Below are 23,344 nucleotides of genomic sequence, written 5' to 3'. Positions count from 1 at the left end.
TGGTTAAATACTCACAGCAGCCTTCTTGGTTCTTTCGGTAAAGTCACGTAGAAGGGAAGTAATAAAATAATAAAAAATAATAAAAATAAAACATAATAAAATAATTCTCACGACGTTTCGGCCACAACGCAAGCAGCCGTCCTCAGGTGAAGAACATGTCTGTCGATAAGACAGAGTCTAAATGACACGTCTTAGGCTGCTTGCGTTGTGGCTGAAACGTCGTGAGAATTATTTTATTATGTTTTATTTTTATTATTTTTTATTATTTTATTACTTCCCTTCTACGTGACTTTACCGAAAGAACCAAGAAGATGAATCCCTGCAGTCACGAAAGCTTTAAATCGAAATTTATACTCACAGCAGATAAAAAAAATGCATAGGCCACTTCACAGAAGACAGTTTTATTTACACGTGTTTACAGAAATTCTCAAAAGGGTAAGGATAACATTCAGTCCTTCAATCATAATTGGGCCTGAATCAGTATTTAATATTTGCGATATTACTTCAAATAAAATGTCAAATATTTTTTCTCTGTCTTCATGTTTAATTCAAGCAGCCCATCTCAGTTGCCACTATTTATGGATGTCAGGTTTAAAATCGTGCTTCACGCTTCTGGCCAGCTCTTCTGCGTACATTTCATAACGGCCCGTCATCTGTCAACACACACACACACGCGCATTTACACACACAGTCTTGCACATATATTTTCTGTTACAAAAAACATAATATTAAAATCCTCTAGCATCTTTGTGCTGAAAATAAGATTGTATGCGTGTCGAGTACGTGTTCAGGTGTATGCATTTTTGTGCGCATGCAAATGTGTGTGTATGAGTGTTCATGCGCATTTGTAGTTGTGGTTGTGTACGTATGTGTAGCTATATGTGTACGTTCTAGAAAGTGTGAACATTTCCTCTGAATAGCGCCGACGTGTCTTTGGGTTTTACTGCGTGTTTTAGACTAATTTCAGGGTGCTGATTCCAAATCTGATCTCAGATTTGCTCTATCACATCTCATTTTATGCTATCGGCATACCCCATTTTCATTGATTTTACCCGAAATTAACTCTGTCACTTATGATTGCAAGTTGTTGCGAGTCAGTGACTGCTTTAGTGTTAAAATATGGTGCTGTATTTTTAGGATAGTGTATTTATATTATCATTTTATGTAGATATCCACATTTATTTAATATTTTTCTTCTGCAGTTTTATTAAAAATGCAATATTTGATATCTCAAAAACCTGATGTGATGAAAGACAAAAACTGATGCCAGATTTGGAATCAGCACCCCAAAATTACCTTAACACCGTTGGAATACCTTATGCCAGAAAAAGTGTGTTGACCAGTGTAATTATACAGCACAGCCGCTAAAACCTAAGCAGTAGCATTTGCTTTGAATATTTCCTCACTCAGCAATTAAAGAGAAAGATTTAAAACTCTGTATCATAAATCAATTAATTCTAAGCGTGACACTGTACAATTGTACAACATATAAAAAAGAAAACCACTTGGGTAATCACTTTTGGGGTAGACGAAGGACACGATATTACCCGATCGCTCTTACTCGGCTTCACCACGTTGGGCAGGCGGCTTTGTCGCATGTGCTGGCAGCTCTTCAGCAATGTAGCTTACCATCAAACGTCAGGTATTGATTCCTCTACCCATGTGGAGGTCTCGGTCTACACGTTTCGCCTCTTCCAATCTATGTTCAATGACCAGAGTGCAGGTCGAATTTTTTTTTTCTTTTCTGCTTTGTCCCTCAAAATTATCAATCTTGGAATTCCCTCCCATCATCTCCTTTTCCCAAGCTCCAAAAGCTTTGCTCAATTCAAGAATCATATGAACTCTGGTCAAGTGCTACTTCAACAGCGCTGTTTGAATTGCTGTTTGTTGAGTCGGCAGTTGCCGTAGCAATGTCGGGGCAGGTGGATCAGCCACTCCGAGGGGGCCACCGCGAAAATGTGAATCCGGATTGTTGGAAACGAATTAACTCCCAGTAGCTGGTGACTTACATATTTGGGCGACGCGAGCATGCCACTTTGCCCCGGGCACAAAAATACAGAACTACCGCCTTTTCTGGCCACTTGGCATTTTTTTTGGCCCTTGTTTGTGCTCAGCAACCGTGATTTTTAAAAAAAATGGCACTGACCCTGAAGCCCCAGTGGTCGGAGACCTGCCGGTTCAGGTTGAGGTCAAGCTCGGCGATGAGCAGCCCATCGTTCATGCGTCCCAGGCTCGGCGTGCGGCTCCCGTCCGGCGCTGCCACATAGCTCGAGCCGTAGAAGTGGCCGAACTCGCAGTGAGCTGCGGTGTGCGCATGTGTGTGCACAACACAATGAAGCGTTAATAACGTCTCTACGCATTTTGAGAGGGCACTGCATCGGAGATGTTTCGACCGTTGATATTCTATGGAGTGTTTTTAATGCAGAGGGAAACTGGAGTGCTCAGATATAAAGCCCACACATATGAGGTTGACAACACTTAAAGTCCGTGCAGTGTTGACCTCTCCAGGCCACCAGTTGCACAAATTGTACACGATTCACTGACCTTGAAAGACAGGAACGCACAACCATGCCAATTTAAGAGATTTGCAGCCATTTTGCACTTGAAATAACATTCTGAGTCAAACATCTACTCTTACCGACTTTCACGCATGCTGTCGAGGGGAAGCAAAGAGAGGGAGTGGATCATGGAAGACTGGGTATAGCAGAAGGATGTACCATGAACACGGTTTGTCGGCAGATCGTAGGGAAGGATAGAGGAGGGGCCGGATGGTATGGAAATGAAAACGATAGGTCCGTGCCCAGTATTTTTTTATTTGCGAATTGATGTGGCGTCTAATGGCACACCCAGGGAATGGTAAACTGCAGCAACACCGGGGGGCATTGCTGCATTTGAGAAGGAGCCTACAATTTCAGTGGACAGATTATATTGTCAAGCGTAGATTTAAAGACAGCCATGGGCACCGTCGTTCCCATCGTTATTTCTACAACGAAAGTAAGCTCCCTTTGGCTGCACCGTCTCATTTGCAGGGAAGGCCCGTGCCATCTCATGAAAACAACGATAACAACATCTACTTCAGCAGGAGAGACAGCAAATAGAGGGTGATCCATTTAGATACCCCAATGATTTGTAATATTGAAGCCATCTTTACTCCGTAGCAACAGGTAATTTAATGTTGCGATTCAATGCATTAGACAACATGCATCGAGAGTGTGCTGACACTTTTTATAACGGAGCCATAGAGACACGAACACACAGACATGGAGACACAAAGACATGGACACACACACATAGACAGAGATATGGAGACAAAGACAATGGGATACTCACACAGACATGAAGACACTCGTGCAGTGGGGCGAAGATCAAGCAAGCTCGAAAGTGTGTGCTGTCTAGTGGTCAAGGTTGAGAAGCAGTCCTGGAAGAGCATTTTGGCCTACTCTTCCATGCTAGCCAAAAGTAATCGGAGAGGTGGGACTACCCACGTTTTACCCCACCACACGTGACCTGCCGACCGACTGTGTTGTACCCATTTATACTGCTGGGTGGAGATAGGTGGTGGGAATTAACAAACGTGAATTAACATATTCTTGGTTCTTTCGGTAATGTCAAGAATATGAATCCCTGCAGTCATGAAAGCTTTAAATCGTGAATTAATATAGATTTGAAGTTTTCGTGACTGCAAGGATTCATACTCTTTGTTTTTTTTGGTAAAATCACGTAGGTAAAAAATTAAAATAAATTAAATCACGACAACTTAGCGAAAGCACACCGCTCAAGTGAAAGCCGCTTAAGCGGTGTTGTACTTTCGCTAAGTTGTCCCCACCTGAAGAAGGACGCTTGTGTTGCACCCGAAACGTCGTGATTTAATTTATTTAAATTTTTTACCTACGTGACTTTACTGAAAAATCCAAAAAGCGTGAATTAACATGTCTATTCAAAGTGTCACTAGAGTACTACTGTATTTATATACTGCAATGTGTTGCATTGCAATACATGTAGTCGCTCATCAAGCTATGGATTGACAAACAGGACTAGTTCATGGCCATCCCATTAGAATGTGGAATTTCTGTCTGTGCGGATAAGCCTTGCTCTCTCTCTGTTTCAAGGCAGCAGGCACTTTGAATTGAATATTAAAATCGCATGCACGCATACACATCAATTCTTTTAACACATCAACCGTGCATATATTCATCACAATGTATTTATATTCATTACACATTTAATATTCATTAAATACATTCATACATCCAGGAAATGCATTACTCTCTATGGTACTGAATATATTATTATACAATACTGTGCGCAATTTTTATCCGTACATAGGAGAGGAGCAGTGACACGTACTGCACTATACTCCTGATAGCCTGAGTGTGACTCCTGGGCCGTGGCTAACACAAGCAGCAGGGAGTGCTATCTCAACTTTTCCTAAGCCACCCTCCTCAGCTATATAATCCCTTGTCAGAGCCATCTCTTTGGCATACCTCAGCAACTGTTTTCGCTGTTGGCTGTCCCTACATGATGACGGACGCTTGTGTTGAGCACGAAACGTCGTGATTTAATTTAGTTATTTTTATTGTATTTTATTATTTTTTTATTTTCACCTACGTGACTTTACCGAAAGAACCAAAGAGTATGGATCCTTGCAGTCACGAAAACTTCAAATCTAGAATTTTCCTAAGCCCCCCCACCAACCCTTCACCAAGCATCACTGACCAGCGTGCTGAACCATGGTCATACGCCCCTTGACCAACATGGTGTAAGGAGGCCTTCATCCAGCAGTGGAATGACTAAGAGTTGTAAATCACTATTACAGAATGTCTTTATTATTATGATTCATACACTGTTGCTTGCCTCTACGGGTTTTATTGATAGGGTTAACTTGGGTTAAGGTTCGAGTTTAGGTATACCAGATTTAATTTACACACCACACCGATCACAATTTGCTTTTTTTTAAATCCTTTATATTAAGTTCACTTGCTTGCTTGCTTGCACGCTTACGACCGTGCAAATCTTTCGGTCGTTTTTTAACCCACTTCCCGTGATCCAATCGAGCTGACATTTTGCACACAGACTCGTTGTGCATGACAATTTATTGTCGTGCAAATTTTTTTCCAAAATTTTCCACTTTTTAGGAAGAAAAAAAATTCATATTTAATTTAAAATACCAATGTGATAAAAATGAAACTCTTACTCAAGAAAAAGCAGAAATGAATAATAAAATAAAACCGTTGCCACGCATATAAAGGATTTATAGTGAAAAACTTTGTTTTTATGGGTTCATTTTTTACATACTCTATATTCATCAGTGTACTCCGTCTTAAGACGAATCAGTGGGCCCAGGTGCACGGCGCTAAATTATGTCACCCGCTCGCTATGTCCCACGCCCAAATGAGTTACAAATTTGCGACTTATCCCTAAACCCTTCATCCAAGATGCATGAAACACTTTTTTTTTATATACAATAACACATCTAGTGTACGTAATTTTCTATTTTTGATTGACTGTTATCATGCTGACAAACACTGCAACAATTAAGTAATTAGGATGGTTTATTAAGTAAAAACATAACGGAGGTTGGATTTGAACCCGTGACCTTATGACTGCTGCCGTCCCTTTGTGGCGAGGGTTGTAATACATTTATATATTTAAAATTATTTTAATTTAATTAAAAGTTAAAAAGAGGGGGGTCTATAGGCCTTGACGGTACTGAATTAAGCTCCAAGCTCCAGTCAGTGACAGCTTCTCCACTAATTATTTCTAATTAGCTGCGCAAGTTAGAAATAACCGGCGTTTCCGGGCTATATAACTGCTACCTGTCCCGCGGCCCCAAAACTTTCAATGCATTTTTTTAATTCTACAATTATACATCTAGTTTATTTTTTTTGCATTTTTATTTCATATTATCATGCTGTTAAACACTCCAACGAATTACTAAATATATAGGATTGTTTAAGTGAAAAAATAATAAGTTATAACGGAGGTGGGATTTGGACCCACGACCTCATGACTGCCGCCGACTTGTGGCGAGGGCTGAGTATTGCACCCAGCGCTTATTGTGAGCCCCGTAGTGTCTTCACCGCAGTAGAGGATTACTGTAATACTTAAATTAACTTTCATTTCATATGTGGAGACTTATACATGACATAGCATGTGATACTGTAACGTATCTGTGTTTGTATATCATATTAGAGCTTTGGCAGAGTAACTGTAAAGCTAACAAACTCTATGACAGCGGTGTGGGAGTTGTCATAATTTTTAATGTTCTAGCTAATATTTGTATAACTTACTATAAACACAGCAACAAATGTCACCCGCCACGGATGTTATCCATGACCAGGAATCAAACTCGGGTCGCTGAGTTAATGTCGCAGCGAATTAACCATTGTGCCACCACTCTTCAACAGCCAATGACTCACGTTTATGATACTTGACATCGTTTTCACAACAATCATTTAAAATTCCACGCTCTGTATTTTCTACAATCTTACTCAATCACGCATATGTTTCAGCAATGTAATAACAACCCCAAGTTTCTGTGAGAATATAAAAATGCCTGAATGCTTTTAACGCGTCCGTGCTTGGCTTTAGCCAGGCAAGAGCCCTCGAGAAACATGCCCCGTCTCTCGCACGAGAATGTCCTCCGCTCATGCAAACCGCTCATTTTTTAAAATCCTTTATATTAAGTTCACTTGCTTGCTTGCGTGCTTGCTTGCTTGCGTGCTTGCTTGCTTGCTTACGACCGTGCAAATCTTTCGGTCGTTTTTTAACCCACTTCCCGTGATCCAATCGAGCTGACATTTTGCACACAGACTCGTTGTGCGAGACAATTAATGTTCGTGAAAAAAAATTCCAAAATTTTACACTGTTTAGGGAAAACAAATTAAATATTTAATTACCAATTGCTTAATACTGACAGACAATCATCTGACCCATAGGTGGCAGCCATCTCAAGCCAGAGGACGAGAAGACTCTAGCCGCCACGCATATAAAGGATTTATAGTGAAAAACTTTGTTTTTACGGGTTATACTTATTCTCTTTCCTGTCGTCCAAGCCTCCGACTCCCTTCTCTTCCTCCGTGAACTCTCACTGTGGTCATGCTTTTTGGTGCTGTCTGTCAGACCACGTCGTCCCTTGAAAAAAAGCTTCTTAGCTCTACAGGGCTCTACTCGGGAAATGCATTTCTAATGAATAATAATTAACAACAATTTACATTTGTAAGGCGTATTTCATCCAAAGATCCCATGGGGGCGGACGCCAAAGATACGCTGAGAACAATTACGTGGATTGTGTAACATTGAAGCCACAACGGGCGCATGTTGAATTGTAAATGAGTTCCCAACTTTTTACAGGATGCAATGCAGTTGTTTATTGACGCTGCTGATGAGACGCTGTGTGTCGTAGCCGGTCCAGAGTTTGATTGTCTTCAACAATGCCGCTGAAATTATGCACTCCGAGAAAGCCTTGTGGTGGTCGAGACGTATAACATAATACTTTTATATCTACTATGTTTATGGTTGTATGAGGATATTTATTGTCTGCTTGTTAATGTTGATGCTTCAGTAGTGTATGAGATTGTACGATACATATAGAAGCTTTTAATAAAAATGTCTTCATTGCCCACCGATTATTTTAGTCGAAGATCTATAAATGGATCGCCCGATATTAGTGGCGTCCTTGTGACAACTTTTCCTGCAGTTTCTGAGTCGGGTCACTAGAGGGGGTTATGGGGCCTCTGGAGGGAGTCTGCTAAGAACGTCAGGGCACTCCCAAGCAAAGACACAAGCAAATTAATAATACTAAGGGCATAAACTATCATCGCATGAATTAAAAGCATGTTTAAAAAAAAGTTTCAAACCCAGCCGACCACAGGTTTTTTTTCAACTCGACAGCCATTTAGTCTGCAAGCATGTGCGGCCAGGGTTAATATTTGACAGGATTAGTGAACAAAGGAATTCATCAACGAAATGTTTATTTTTTTATTTTAAGCAATGCTGAATGATATTATTGGTTCTTTCGGTAAAGTCACGTAGAAGGGAAATAAAAAAAAAATCTCACGACGTTTCGACTGCAACACAAGCAATCGTCATCAGGTGTGTTGCAATCGAAACGTCGTGAGAATTTAATAGTTTTATTTTTATTATTTTATTATTTCCCTTCTACGTGACTTTACCGAAAGAACCAAGAATATGAATCCCTGCAGTCACGAAAGCTTTAAATCGAAATGTAATGCTGAATGAGTGGATGACACTCATTGAAGTGTAGCGGATGACTTCCCACTGAAGACCAAAGCAATGAATAAGACAACATTAATGAATCTGACTGACTTAATTAACAACGTGAGTGGAGACTGCCATGCGACCAAGCCTCCCGCAACTCCGTGCCACAGCGGTTACTTTACACTTTCATCATCGCTAATCGCAGTGAACACGTGGCCCCATGATAACTGCTCTGCTTTGATTTTATTACACCGCCGCAATGCACCGCACATGCAAGCATTGTAAAACACATTTTAATCTATGACATTTAAACATAGAATTATTGATTATCGTGATTGTAAAGTGCATACCTTCCTTTCCATCTCCAGATGTGAAGGCATTTGGAAAGCACTCCTGAAAAAGACAATAATAATTAGCCAATCTCACAGGTGGGGGGTGAAATAAGGTGACCATGTATTTATGTTTTGCGTAGTGTAATTATGAGTAAAAACGTTTACAGTTAATCGACAATTTGGTTTCCAACATGCGAAGTTGAAGTCACTTATAAAACAATGAAATCAAATAATGTCAGTATATTACAGATTTCTTTTTCGAATTTTGTTTATTACATTTTACGACTGGAAATGATGTTGTGTGTGGTGGTTAATATAATTACATGCTTATTTAATTATGAAATGCCTCTGTTCATAATAATTCCCTTTCTTCTAAACACGTGGGCTTTCTCGGGTGTACGTCACAATGTTGGCAATGTACTCACGCGATCTGACCCAAATGTAAATTACGAATCGTAGCATCGGTCGCGAAAGCCTACGTAGTAGATGTACATTCAAGGTGAGTTGGTCGCGGCCAAATAAAAATACATGGCAACTACCAAAGTGTGCATTGTGCTCATTTATATAACACAATAAGGCAGGTTTTCGTCGCTTGTATTTTATTAAGAGCTCAGTAGTATGTAGAGAAAAATGTTGTTCACTCAACACGAACATTTATTTTGACATTTAAAAAAATATGCTGATGCGTACCGTGGTAGAAACATTAATTACGTAGGATTTTAACTTAACGTTAGTATGTATGTTTTGTTAATTCTAATTTTCAAACACTTTTTTGGTCTGTCAAAAATAATACGTGACTTTTGGTTCGATAAGCAGTTAGATAGGCCGAATTAAATGCACTTAGGGGGAAAGTACAACTCCTTATGTGCACATACCATCAACTTCAACCTCTATGACGACAATTTCTAAGCACGGCATTTAATTGACAGAAAAAAACGCAATTGCATCTTTTTTTTTCCAGAAGGCAGATCCATCGTTAAAAAAAAAAACCTTTGTCAATCAATAAACCTGAACATCCCAATGAAGCCACAGCAGAAATTGCGGGCCCATTCAATGATCCACTAAAACAATGTTACATTCAATTAATCTGATTTACGTTATAAAACGAGGAAGCTTTAAAATCAGTTTGCGAATCAGATTGGATAAATTTAATAATGAATGTGCATCAACAATAATCATTATCCGATCCGGAAACTACAATTACAGGAAATGCTACGAGACAGCATAAGCCCAACATGATTTTTTCTCTCTTTATCTGCAATACGCTACAGAGTAAAATTAAACTAAGCATTTTTTTCCTTCTATTAAACACTGTGGAAGCAGCCTCTGTCGCAAAGTGACTGCACAATACTTAAAAGGGTAAGGATTTGCATTTGTCAGGCATTTAAATGTCCAAGCAACTCCAAGCACCTTACATCACATTTCATGTCAACCAATATGAATCCCCGATGCAGTCTAGCCAAGGGGACCCCCATCGGCAGCTGTCACAGTGTGGCACAACGTGCACACGGCACCCAGCTGAACATGTGCATTAATCTGCCAGTAGGGGTGATGTTGCCACGTGATTATTTTTAGACAATTTAGTAATTTGCAATTATTAAAAAAAATCTAATTTGGACAATGATGCCAGCTCTTTTTCGAATGACATCAAGGAATTTCGATTTAAAGCTTTCGTGACTGCAGGGATTCATCTTCTTGGTTCTTTCGGTAAAGTCACGTAGAAAAGAAATAATAAAATAATAAAAATAAAACATAATCAAATAATTCTTACGAAGTTTCGGCCACAACGCAAGCAGCCGTCCTCAGGTGAAGACCAGCTCTGGCGGGGAGACAGCGTCTGAATGGTTTTCACCTGAGGACGGCTGCTTGCGTTGTGGCCTAAACTTCGTGAGAATTATGTTATTATATTTTATTAATTATTATTTATTATTTCTCTTCTACGTGACTTTACCGAAAGAACCAAAAAGATGACATCAAGGAATATTTACCATCCACTGTGAAGCAGATAGCACGTATTAATGGTTAATACACCCACAGTATTAATCAGGGCGGCCACCGGGCTCGAACTGCAAACCTCTGCAAACAAGTAGCAAACGGGCTACCGCCATATCAGCACCGAAGCACCAATGCCGATCAGCAGTGACTACAATGCAACACAATTAACATCACACTAAATTAAGCACACAAACCAAACTAAATATGGGCATGGGTTGAAAGACAACCTTACCCTTTGACCAAGGCATTTTTTCCCCCAATTACGTATTGTGTTGTTGTCAAGTCTTGAAATGAATGCATTTCTAATTGGCTCTCTGCAGCGGCTAGCATTGTATCATCTCCCTGTCAAGAGATCAGACCGGGAATATGACATTACTTATTTTCTCGAGTCACTTCAAGAGGCTTCTATATCCATACGTTTCAAGGCTTCCCACAGTGTTCGCCACATGTCGCAGCGCTAATATGATGGGGATTTTTTTGCGTGCAAGATATTGGTGGCTGGACTGAGACAATTAGCTCGCTACAAGCTGAGAACCAGGATCAATCTTGGGCGGCTGGAACACAGACTCGACCTCAAGAGCTTAGCTGTGCCCACGCCGTCCTCCGAGCCACACGGTCACCTTGACCGAAGCATCATTGTAACTCCAGTACGATGTTGCTTTAGTAGGTAGAGGTTGGATTGATAATGGCTTGACAGTGAGGTGGGTCCGGGGGGGGGCGGAGATGGGGCCGCATGAGAAAATAATGACATAGTCGATCATGTGATGGTAGCAGAGCGCATCTATGCGTCTTCCAAAATTGACAAACGTGTCGAAATTACTTGGCTAGCAATCAATGAACGTTTAACCACTTCCTAAAAAATATCATCTTATGAAAAGCGCAGCCAATGCAGCCACACACACACACAGTGCTGCGTCTATCTCTCGCCATTGTGAATTCCCGCACGGACATGGGAACGGCAAAGCCAACGCTGGTGGACGTCAGCTCAACTTTGACCTCTGAATCCTTTAAATCCAGAGCAGGCCTGTAAAGCTCAGGACCCCGGGCGGTCTGGAGTCTGGCAGGCTCACCGTTCCGACGCGGTTGATGGCGCAGGTGAAGTAGTGGTTGGCGATGGCAGCGTTCCTTGCCTCGATGGCCCACAGCGGCTCACTGTGGAGATTCAAATGCAGTGATTCAATACGTGTTTTGCTTTGGCGTTGAAACCCTTATAAATCCGTCAGAGATACCACGTAGACTGATGTCTATAGTGGTACAAATGTAGTGCAGCAGTGCACAGATTCAGAGAGCACACTGAGATTACGCTTTTAAAAATGCAGTAATACAAAATTACATTATATAGGCAGCGTTTTGGGAAATTTTAAGTCAAGATCTGCTTTGCCCAAAATGTTGTCATCCACTTTTCCTTTTATGGTAGTGTTATAGACTAATAGATTGAGTTTGTGTAATATGTGATTTGTGCTCCAATGCCAAAGTAGATCAACACTTTTTTGGGTACATTTTATATTCATATTCTTGGTTCTTTCAGTAAAGTCACGTAGAAGGGAAAAAAAATTCTCACGACGTTTCGATTGCAACACAAGCAATCGTCATCATGTGTGAAAACCACAGCAAGAAAATTTATTATTTCCCTTCTACGTGACTTTACCGAAAGAACCAAGAATATGAATCCCTGCAGTCACGAAAGCTGTATATCGAAATGTAACATTATATATTGTGGAGTGATACTATATTATATACTCTAAAGAACTAAAACATGATGTACAGCCCCTTTTGTCATTCCACTGCTGGATCATAATCAGAATATGTAGTTGGGTGGGTAAGATCATTACAACAACAAACAATACAAACACGTGATAGGAGTGCCTGCCCATGCCATGTCATCATGGGGGATGATTGACCATACTTCACCACGCTGGGCAATGCGGGTTGGTGAAGGGGCGGAAGCCCTGGTATCACTCGCCACCGATATTAGCCTTGGCCCGGAATGAAACTCAGGTTGCCAGGTTCATAGCGCAGTATGTTAACTGGAGCGCCAAGCGCTCTAATACAAAATTAAGATGCCGGAATTATTGAAGCTCTGTTGATTCATCTTTCCTTGAACACTAAAGGTCAGGCTGATATTTCCCTAACCTGCAACGGATTTTAAGGGCAACTGCAGAGTCGAAAGATGAATGGCTCAACCTTACAGACCACCATTCATCTCCACTCTTACAACAAACAAGGGTTTATGGAAAGGGGTCTTACGGATTAAACCATTAAAATGAAACATCAGAGCCCTGTGATAAAAAAAAAATTGTATCCATGCACTTTTCATGTTTGTTTGGAATGAAAAATAATTTCTCATTTCACAGCGGCATTCCAGTCGGATCACTACTTCATTCTCTGGCGACACGCGGAGATTTGAAACAAGAACGCTTTGCAGCGCTGGCAGCGCACGATGTCAGCCGCCGCTCGATTAACACGCTCGGCCACGCGCAGTTCGTCCCCTGAACGAGGCACGTGAGCTCGGCCTCCCCGAATCCATCATCTCGAATGTCGCCCAATGAACGACACAAACGCAACAGCAGGTGATCGTCATCGAACACGTTAAGTTCATGGATTGAAATGCCTTTGTCTCGACATGCTATTAGGGTGCCTTTCTTGGTCGTGTTTGTGCAGCAGTCGTAAATGACTTGACATTCTTCGTACAATACTGTTGAGTAAAGTACAACGTAAGAATGTGTTTATAATAAATGGGAACTGGAACTGTAGCTTTGAATTGTGAGACGAGTAAGCTGTGCATACGTCACAGTGGAAACTGATACACGGTTTTTCTCACTCGATTACATTGTAATGTCCTTAAACAGCATTAAATTAGTTTCATGATATTTCTTGAATGGAAATATGGGTAACCATAACTGTAAGTGGACAACATGAAAATATACGGTAATTGTATTCTTGGTTCTTTCGGTAAAGTCACGTAGAAGGGAAATAATAAAATAATAAAAATACAACAATAAAATTCTCACTACGTGACTTTACCGAAAGAACCAGGAATATGAATCCCACGAAAGCTTTAAATCGAAATACAGTAATTCATTTAAAACGATGCAAGTCAAAGGGTGCAGTGGTGGTGCAGCGGTTAGCACAGTGGTTAGCACACTGCACTACAAACTCAGCGAACAGAGTTCAATTCCCGACCACGGCTAACATCACTGGAGTGGGGTATTATATCCTGCCCCTTCACCTACCCCATGGCTTGACCAACCCATACTGATCAAGCGCAGTGAAGCACGGCCACCTCAATCCCCACAACCGAATCGGTTTGGGGAGGGCTTTATTCAGCAATGGCTTGACAAAAAGGGTTGTAAATTGGTAATGAAATAGGCAAGTAAAAATGGAGGCAAGTTTCAGGCTAATGATGTCAAACGCACATCGAACCAGCCTCATTTGTGTCCACACCTACAAGTCTTCATGCCTCCATCACTTGTATGCAAGCGCAATGGGCCAATAGATTTACTGGCTTGCACTGAGGGGCTTAAAATGACGCATTGACTTTCTGCCACTCCTGATTGATCATTATGTCAGAGGAGTTAAAAACCCGCTGATCTATCTTGGTTTAAAAAAAAAAAAATCCAAGGCCCTTTTTAGTGTTGAGCGGTAAGGTATGAGCTCGGAAGTTCGGATGCAGTGCATCTGATGAAACTCCATCATCCCGCGGCTCATCTGTCTGACATCACCTCCGGCACGTGTCTCATTCTTCACTTACCAACGGGGTTATATTGTTTGTTTCATTATCTCACTATAAATCCTTTGTAACAGTGAGTGCATCAGAAACATTATATGCTGCGTAAATGCAGGCTGTAACCTATACGTTATTAAATCGCCATGCGTGCTCATTTTTTACAGCGATAAAATGTGCAGCACGCAATAATCATCAAGTGGTTTCGTTGAAAATCACAGACCTATTGTAGGAAATGTATACTCAGTGGCATTAATACGAATGCTGTAATTATAAACACAGTGAAGCGTAGGTGTTCGTGTGACTCTCAACGTGACAACAACAAGTGCTTCTTCTTGGTTCTTTCGGTAAAGTCACGTAGAAGGGAAATAATAAAATAATAAAAATAAAAATTATAAAATAATTCTCGCGACGTTTCGGCCACAACGCAAGCAGCCGTCCTCAGGTGGAGAGCAGGTCTGTCGAGTAGATGTTCCACTGAGAATGAATGACTCTGTCTACTCGACAGACCTGCTCTCCACCTGAGGACGGCTGCTGGCGTTGTGGCCGAAACGTCGTGAGAATTATTTTATTATGTTTTATTTTTATTATTTTATTATCTCCCTTCTACGTAACTTTACCGAAAGAACCAAGAAGATGAATCCCTGCAGTCACGAAAGCATTAAATCGAAAAACAACAGGTGCTATTCGTGTGGGGCTGTGAGAGCGCGAGGTGGCCAGTAGATGCCAGTAAAACGCCGGGTGCGGTCCACAGATAGATTTGCTCTTCTCACTGAATTCCTGTCTGTCTGTGGATTATGAATCTAGATCGAAAACTAATTTTCTTAGAACTGCTTTTTGCGTTGGGTTCGTAGTTCTTCCCCCGCACCACCGATTAGAACGGTTAGCTGTGTACAGTGCAAAAGAAGTTCAACGTACATAAGTGGCATTTTGAATGTGTGGGTTTTTTCCACGTACCCCTATTTTTTCCCACATAATACCAAACACTCATCAATGTAATGGCCAAATATTCCAATATCGGACCGTCCTGAGATTCATCCAGCAGTGGCTCCATCGTGCCCAATGATGAATTAGAATTGCGGTATTGTGTAAGGGAAGCATTCCAAATTAAAATAAAGGCTTAAACAGAAGCAGTGGAACATCTAACTTTTTTAGCTCGCACCCCATCGATGTGCTGCAAAAGGCATTTACGTCAAGCAGTTTGGTCTGTGTTTTAGACATAAAATCTGCACTTAAGTTAAATAGTCCATAAATCTATTTAATATGGGTTTATTGTGGAGGCAATGTGGCATCAAAGTTATCATGCAAAGCTGCTTCATGCACACTATCAGCAGGTGCTTGATGACCTAAGGCTTGAGATTTGTTTTAAAAAAACAATGAAAAATTAATGTTTTCAAGGCCTAGCAGGTATTTTTTTAGCTTGTTTGCATTTAATTTCAAGCAGAAAATAAAAGTGCAAGCATTTTTTTTTATCATTCCAACAAAACGACGGTGAGCATGCATTTTGTGAAGCTTTACCATGAGTGGAAACGTACAGTATATAATTATCGAGGACGATCATGACGACGGGCACAAACTTACTCCTCCTCCACGTTGATTATGAACTAATACGCTGTGACCTTATTTGACATCAACGGTGCTTATATCTCACATGCCCTGAACATACTACCACAGCAGCTTTCAACACGCATAAATATAATTCTAAACAAAAGTTTTAGTCAAACAACGCTGACTTTTCCACAAGTAAGATAAACTTGGCAGACGACCGTACACATAATTTCGAACATTCTCTCAGTCTGCACTGGATGGGGTTCAGGACAACACCCACACATGCTTGGTCATCAGGAAAGTTAAGTTGTCACGAGGGCAGCCTAGTAATATAGACACTCTGTGTGTATATATATTACACATACAGTAATTGTTCCAACCGTATTGATTTGTGTGAATAGTACCGCGTCGAGGAATGGAGAGAGAACGTTGACCGTAAAGACTCAGCAATGAAATCAACTCGTGTGCAGGTGCCACGTGTGTTTGTTTCATTTGTGTAGTGACATAAGAAGGGAGGGGCTGCTGGGGGCTCTGGGATCCCAGGCGAGTCCAGACGCTTAAGCCTCTGGGCGCCAGGCGCTGGGTTCCCAGGGGGTCCAGACGCTTAAGCCTCTGGGCGCCAGGCGTTGAGTTCCCAGGCGCGTAATCCCCTGGGCGCCGCCAACGGGGGGGGGGCTGTGTGTGCTCTGTGGGATGTCTGGTGGCGCACACGGCCCACCCCTCGTTGGACCAGGCATAAAAGGAGAGCTCTCTGGACGATCGGGGCCGAGTTGTAACTCAAGACCCAAGACCCACGACCAGCCATCTGAAGACCCTGGGATGCTGTGAGAGCCAGTGGTGGGACTCTGGAACTCCCGACGCTACGACCTTGTGAGGGCGAGTCCAGAGCGTAGCCAGAGTAGAGTATCTAGGCTGTGTAGCTAGGCTGTGTACCTAGGCTGTAACAGAGTATCAGGACTGTTGGAGTGTTGTGTTGTAATAAAGAAGTTACATCTACAAGTGTCTCCGGAACACGTTACATTTGCAACGCAGTGAAACATGGTGACGGCTTGGGTAAGGCCTTCATCCAGCAGTGAATTGATCACGGTTGATGATGCATGTATTTACTGTGTGTATATATATATATTTATGACCAAGTATTGGCTGGAAAGTTTAACTGTGAATGTGTTTTTTAAACATACATGCGTTTTCACATCAAGTTACAAGTATGTTATTTTTGAGCGTAACTGAATTCAGGGCCGACATTTGATGATGGCGTTACAAACCCAACTGGACAGTATTATTTAAGTGAATCCATACTCTGTAACAGGGCTATATATAAAGAGCTGTATTTGTCTGACATTGACAGTAATGAAATTAGAAAGCCAAAAACTCTCAGGCCACTTTATATAATTCTGTAAGAAAGTCATTTTAAAAATTGGATACCGCACAGCATGTGAGTAGCTGGGGAGAAAACGCCCAAGATGAAGTGGTTTGGTTCACAAGGAAAGATGAAGTCCATAATTTCGATTTCGTGACTGCAGGGATTCATATTCTTTGATCTTTCGGTAAAGTCACGTATAAGGGAAATAATAAAATAATAAAAATACAACTATACAATTCTCACGACGGCTGCTTGTGTTGTGGCCGAAACGTCGTGAGAATTGAATGTTAAATTATTATTTTATTATTTCCCTTCTACGTGACTTTACCGAAAGATCCAAGAATATGAAGTGCATAATGTTAACAGAAAAAACAAGGGACAGGAATAGATGGAGATCCAAGACTGTTGATGCCCAGATCAGGGATAACAAATGTTGATTACTGCTAGGTGGTGGCCTTATGACTCGGAGGTTAGACACACTGCTGATATCTTGGGTTCAAAAATTAGTGAGATGTTGCAATAATATCAAATTTATTCATTATGTGCATTCGACGTTCGAGTTACGATTCTCAGTGTAATACATATCAAAAAAAGGAAATCGACTAACGCGATGGGTTTATATTCGAAAAAGAATGCTCCAGCAGCATTTGCCGGACCACTGGAACTGCTTCACGATTTGTATGTTCATCTATATATCTAAATTATCTTAAGCCTCGCGTAAATTTGCGTGACCTCTGTGGCCACCCCCACTCTGAATCCCTCCCCTCTTCCCGCCCACTGTGAGAACAGACGCTGCTCAGAGCAGCATCGCCGAGGCCCTTTGGTCCCGTTTGGTCCCGTTTCTCTGTTCCCTTTCCGTAAGATGTCCTCTTATTTTCCATTTATTTCTCTTATCTCGTTCCTTTCCTGTTCATTTCCTATAAATGGCATTCTTGACTCTACTCCCCCTCCCCCTTCTTTCCAGTGGTGTGCGCCACCGGCACAAAATTTGCTTGTCCGTTTCTACTTCCCAACATGACTAACTTTCTTCCAAACTGTGGTCTCAGCAGCTGAGACATTTCCCCGAGTCCTGTCACTGACCGACCTTTCAGAGGTCAACCAACAAAATCGGGGGGGGGGCCAAACACAGAAAGTCAATCGACTGCCCGATTGTTGTGCCTTGTATTTCTGCCGTAGTTAAATATGTACACCACCTTAGGATCAAACAGCTGGTGTTTAAGCCAGCAGTGCCTGGATGATTTAAGAATGCTATTTATCTTCAAAGGAATGCAGGCTCCGTGTTAAATGGCAAAGACTCTATGTTGGTTTTTCCACCATAACTTGCCAGGATACAGTTTACTCGTATAGTTGCTGCACGACAACTAAGGTCATGAAAATTATTTCTGTTAGAGAAGTAATTTAAAACAACAACAACACTATCTTAAAGTAAGTTACATTTACCAAAAACAAAGGTGCTGCGAATATGTCTTTTATTATAATTATTTAATTTAACCCAACTTTATCCTTTATTGTTCTTTCGGCGTCATGTCACGAGACACAGCAGTGCAACTCTTCATGCTGAAGAACTGCCCATCGTGGTGGATATCAGTTCCCTCCGAGATCCCTAAAAAGTGGCCTGGTTCACACAGTAGAGGGCAGCACGTTCCCACCCGCTCTGCCACACGAGAGTAACTTTTGTCGCGAAAAACAGTCACATCGATATTCTGACTCTCAGAGCTGGGATTTAACCGAGTTAAGTACAGGATGACATTTAATACGATGGCTATTGTGGCCAGGCATTGGTGATCAGGCTGAGTATTTAGCTGCTATGAATTTGCACGTGTTAAGCCACTTCGTTGAGTTATCATTTGTGACCTGGTAAAATAAAAATAGTTTTAGTATAGTTTTTAGTTTGCTGACTACACTTTAGGAACCCTGTTAAATCACAGGCAGCTACCTGTATTCAAGCTCAGGATCTCAATAGTGCCAGATAATTGCTCTAACCTCTGAACCATGAGATCACATCAATAAAAAAACGTTAAAAAACGAATTTGCTCCATCATTCATGAAATGCTGGAGTCAATAACGCATGCATGTGCCAGAGGTCGCAAACGGGTTTTGATTCCTTACCCTTACCCGTACCCGGCCGCACTAGGGTCGCAAATGGGTACCCATACCCGTACCCAGCCGGGTACGGGTACCCGTTCCCTACCCGTACCCTACCCGAAATGAGTGACAAACGGTTACTCACCAGTGACTCACGGCCTACCCGTACCCGTACCCGGCCGCACCAGGGTCGCAAACGGCTACCCATACCCGTACCCGGCTGGGTACGGGTAGCCGGGTATCGGGTAGGGTACGGGTATCGGGTACCCGGTTGCGACCTCTGGCATGTGCTTCTTCTTGGCTCAATGTGGCCAGGTTGGTGGTGTTAAAGGTCAGATCTTGAGCTCACCTCAGCCCACCGATGGTGGCAGAGGGGTTGAAGACGATCTCGGCACCGTTCTCTGCGTACATGAGCCAGTTGAGCGGGTGATGGCGGCCGTAGCAGATGTTGACGGCGATGCGTCCGAACTGTGTTTGGAACACGCGGTGGCCCGTGTTCCCCTCCATGTAGTATGTCGACTTTGGCCGGCATGACCACCACCACGCAAGGGAAAGAGGTTAGAAAAGGAGATGCTCAGATCTTTTTTGTAAACCAGGAGAGAACCCACTGGGACTAAAAGTCTCGTTTATATGTTTGAAGTTTTTTTTTACAGTTTATATATATATTTTTTAATTGGTATCACATCATGGGGATGAATAATCTATTCGAAAATCCCACACAGTAGAATGCCCTCTGTATTAGAAATGACCCACCATGCCATATTTTCACAAAACTTCTGCAAAATGCCTCGTGACCTTTTTACAAAATGCACACAGTAGAGGGCGTGTGAAACCGATGTTTTTAATTCTCAGAGACGGAATTTAGCCAATCAAGTGCAAAAAACAACTTTAATAAGGAGGGTGTTTTTTTGTGTGTGCAGCCACTTCTGATTGGGTTGGGACCATCAATTTGAGAACGGTTTAAACACAGGCAGCTGCCTGGATTCGAACCAAAGTTCTCCACTAAATTTCTATATTCCAAGCAAAACCTGGATCATGAAATCAGTAAAGTACACATTGTGATATAGAGTCGGATGAACAGCACACGGTCAAAATAGGAAACTTAAAATGATCTTAAAACGAATGATTACATAACGTAAAAACATAAAGCAGTATAAAGTTTGCATTCTTTGTTATATTTCAGTGAGCTCATTTTTAATAGCAATTACCAACTAATGAATACAATTTCCCATAAAAAGCTACTGCAAGGGAATATTTTTTTAATGAAACAGACATATGCAATGCTGTTCTATAAGATAAATATCTTGGTAGAAATTCTAGATTTGAAGCTTTCGTGACTGCAAGGATTCATATTCTTGGGTTTTTTTCGGTAAAGTCACGTAGGTAAATTTTTTAAATTAAAATTAATAAAAGTAAAATAAAATAAAAATCACGACATTTCGGAGGCAACACAAGCTTCCGTCTTACAGCAAGCATGCTGTGACGGTTCCACCTGAAGACGGAAGCTTGTGTTGCCTTCGAAACGTCGTGATTTTTTATTTTATTTTTATTTTAGTTTTATTTCATTTAAATTTTATTTTTATTTCATTTTTATTTTATTTTTATTTTATTTTTATTTTATTTTTATTAATTTTACTTTAATTTTTTTACCTACGTGACTTTACCGAAAAAACCCAAGAATATGAATCTTGGTAGAAATAACAATTTTAATTTCAGCCATTAAATGTGGGCGCGTCTTAAATTGCAGCAGTGTAAATCGTCCAAAACGATGATATCCGTGAGCATTTGTAACAGGCCAATGATAACGCCGATTGTGGATCCTCATCAGCTCACTGCAACATATATCCCAAAGAGTCAGTCTCTATGCTCAAGCAATGAGGACTGCTCGTGATCACCGGTGGCACGAAGCCACCGGTGCGATGTAACAATCCGCTTAGCAGCTGCACACGAGCGGATTTCATCGCGCCAGCTCCGATTTGTAGACAAATTCTACACACGGCTAGATCACGAGGGATTTAGTTTTGAGACTATGACAAGGCATATATGTTCTCTAAGCCATGCACTTGTCTTTCCGTCTCTAAAGTGTAATTCCCGTCGATAGTCTGGGGTCCATGTAAGCACGATTCTGCGAGTGCTTGTTCGAGGAAAGGTCGCCATTCTGTACTTGGGATGATGCTGAGATGCCACCTGAGTGTATCCGCTATATACTTGGAATCCAAGTTATAGACATCATAACTATTATTGACAAAAGCAAGTTTGCTTGAACAGGAAAGGTCGCTAGCAGGGACGGTGACCAGTGGCCAAGATTAACAATGGAATGGCAGCTAAAGGAGGGAACACACCCGACATGTACTTGTACGTAGTTTTTCAAGATAGACGTTTGCATTGCAAAACCAAGACGGATGACGAGGGCTTTGGGAAGCCTTCATCCAGCAGTGGCTAGATCGCGTCTGACGATGATGAATCAAAAGGCATCGTATTCTGCAGATGTTACCTCGTTGAAGTCGCCGACGCGAGGGATGTGGTTCTTGCGCGTCTTGCCAAGCACGGCGCCAGAGTTTGAGATGACCACGGCCGTATTCCAGATCGTGTCGCCATGCACTTCATCTCTCTCCAGGATGGGAGACACCACCACCACATTGTATCGACGTGCCAGCTGTGACGTGATGCACGAGCGTGCCGCAAGGATTTGGAAGGAAAAGCCAGGATTTTTTTAAGGCATTGCAAAATTACAAAACGATGCATCTATCTCAAAGACAGCACGCTGCAACGAATGGCCAGTTGATTTTCTGGACACGAAAGGATTTTCCGATGTGAAATGACAAATGGATAGGCTTTGTTGTGTACGAATTGTTCGACATTCTTCCACATTCAGTGTAATCGGCATTAAGTCAAAGTAGTCTGAATATACTCGGAGGCAAGCACATGATCACGTTGTACCCTAAACCTCACTTTGGTTCCCAGAATACCTTGTGTTAGAAATGCTAAATTATTTAAAGTCACTCAGGAAAAAAAAAGTAAACTCATAAACAGTACAACGGCTATATTCTCCAACAGACGCACTTAAACGTCAATTCCATGACAAATAATTTCTCCAACTCAAAAAACTGCAGGGAAGAATAACAGTTTTTAAATTACAGCCCTTAGTCAATTCACGAATGAATCAAGGCATTCCCACGTCGCGTCGATCATGCGTGTTGTTTGACCATATTTCACCACGCTGAACAGGGCGGCTTTCTGCAAGATGGGGCCCATCACTTACCACTGATGCGGTGGCTGAAAATCAAACTCAGGGTTTATAGCGCAGTGCGCTAACCACTGCACCATGGCTCCATCCAGCAGCAAAAAAAAAATGATACTGAAATAGTATAATTTCATCGTGACCTTTGTTTATACTCGGGGGCAAACACATTTCTTCGGAGTGGGCAAGTAGGAACTTGGTTGGACAGCGCATTCGTGCACGACATAAAGCTCGCGGTCACGTGACACACTTCAACCAATCCGGGAACGTACATGTTTGGGAGGGGCTATAAACGACAGACAAATAATCCCTGGTGGGCAGTGTGGAACTGTTGTTCCTACCTGTATTCATTGTCCGTTATTACATGCTCCAGAGAAATGTTTGTCAATTGGTGAACGTTTCATCCACCAATAAAGAGTATCGACAAATAATCCCTGGTGGGCAGTGTGGAACTGTTGTTCCTACCTGTATTAATTGTCCGTTATTACATGCTCCAGATAAATGTTTGTCAATTGGTGAACGTTTCATCCACCAATAAAGAGTATCGATACTTAAACGTTAGACTTTCTTCGTGCAAGCAGTGCGCTGAAGAAACGTACACGCTGTTCATTAGGTGTACCTCCTGACAGAAGAGGGTGGTTGGTCCATCCTCGGCAGACTCGGCAAATTCAGTCCAAGGTAACCGCTCCCGGGTGCAAAACGCAAATGGCATGGCTGGAAAAAAAAAACATCAAAAACAAAGATCCCCTGTGCACCCTCTCACAGACCGTTGGGGCAGGTGCTGTTTTTGAGAGCCTATGAAGGCCGGAATGGCACACGAGGGGGAGATGTGGCCA

At 41.8% G+C, this 23,344-nt stretch overlaps 1 protein-coding gene across 1 annotated transcript in view; it reads right to left on the bottom strand.

Moving 5' to 3' along the window:
- Positions 1 to 385: 385 nt before the first annotated feature.
- The window catches only part of UPB1 (beta-ureidopropionase 1), a 30,791-nt gene continuing 7,832 nt past the window's right edge, over positions 386 to 23,344 (bottom strand). The window contains exons 4-10 of the mRNA XM_061561960.1: positions 23,128 to 23,222; positions 21,762 to 21,923; positions 19,617 to 19,786; positions 11,618 to 11,699; positions 8,571 to 8,613; positions 2,147 to 2,301; positions 386 to 653 (exon numbers count right to left, since the gene is read on the bottom strand). Of these exons, the coding sequence (XP_061417944.1) occupies positions 573 to 653; positions 2,147 to 2,301; positions 8,571 to 8,613; positions 11,618 to 11,699; positions 19,617 to 19,786; positions 21,762 to 21,923; positions 23,128 to 23,222 (788 nt within the window). The 3' untranslated portion in view covers positions 386 to 572. The remainder of the gene's footprint in view (positions 654 to 2,146; positions 2,302 to 8,570; positions 8,614 to 11,617; positions 11,700 to 19,616; positions 19,787 to 21,761; positions 21,924 to 23,127; positions 23,223 to 23,344) is intronic.

Source organism: Lethenteron reissneri, chromosome 28 (genome assembly GCF_015708825.2).
Source record: "Lethenteron reissneri isolate LAM-NWPU_2019-01 chromosome 28, ASM1570882v1, whole genome shotgun sequence".
In the NCBI taxonomy this organism is placed as follows: Eukaryota; Metazoa; Chordata; class Hyperoartia; order Petromyzontiformes; family Petromyzontidae; genus Lethenteron; species Lethenteron reissneri.
This window is presented reverse-complemented; position numbering and strand designations above follow the sequence as displayed.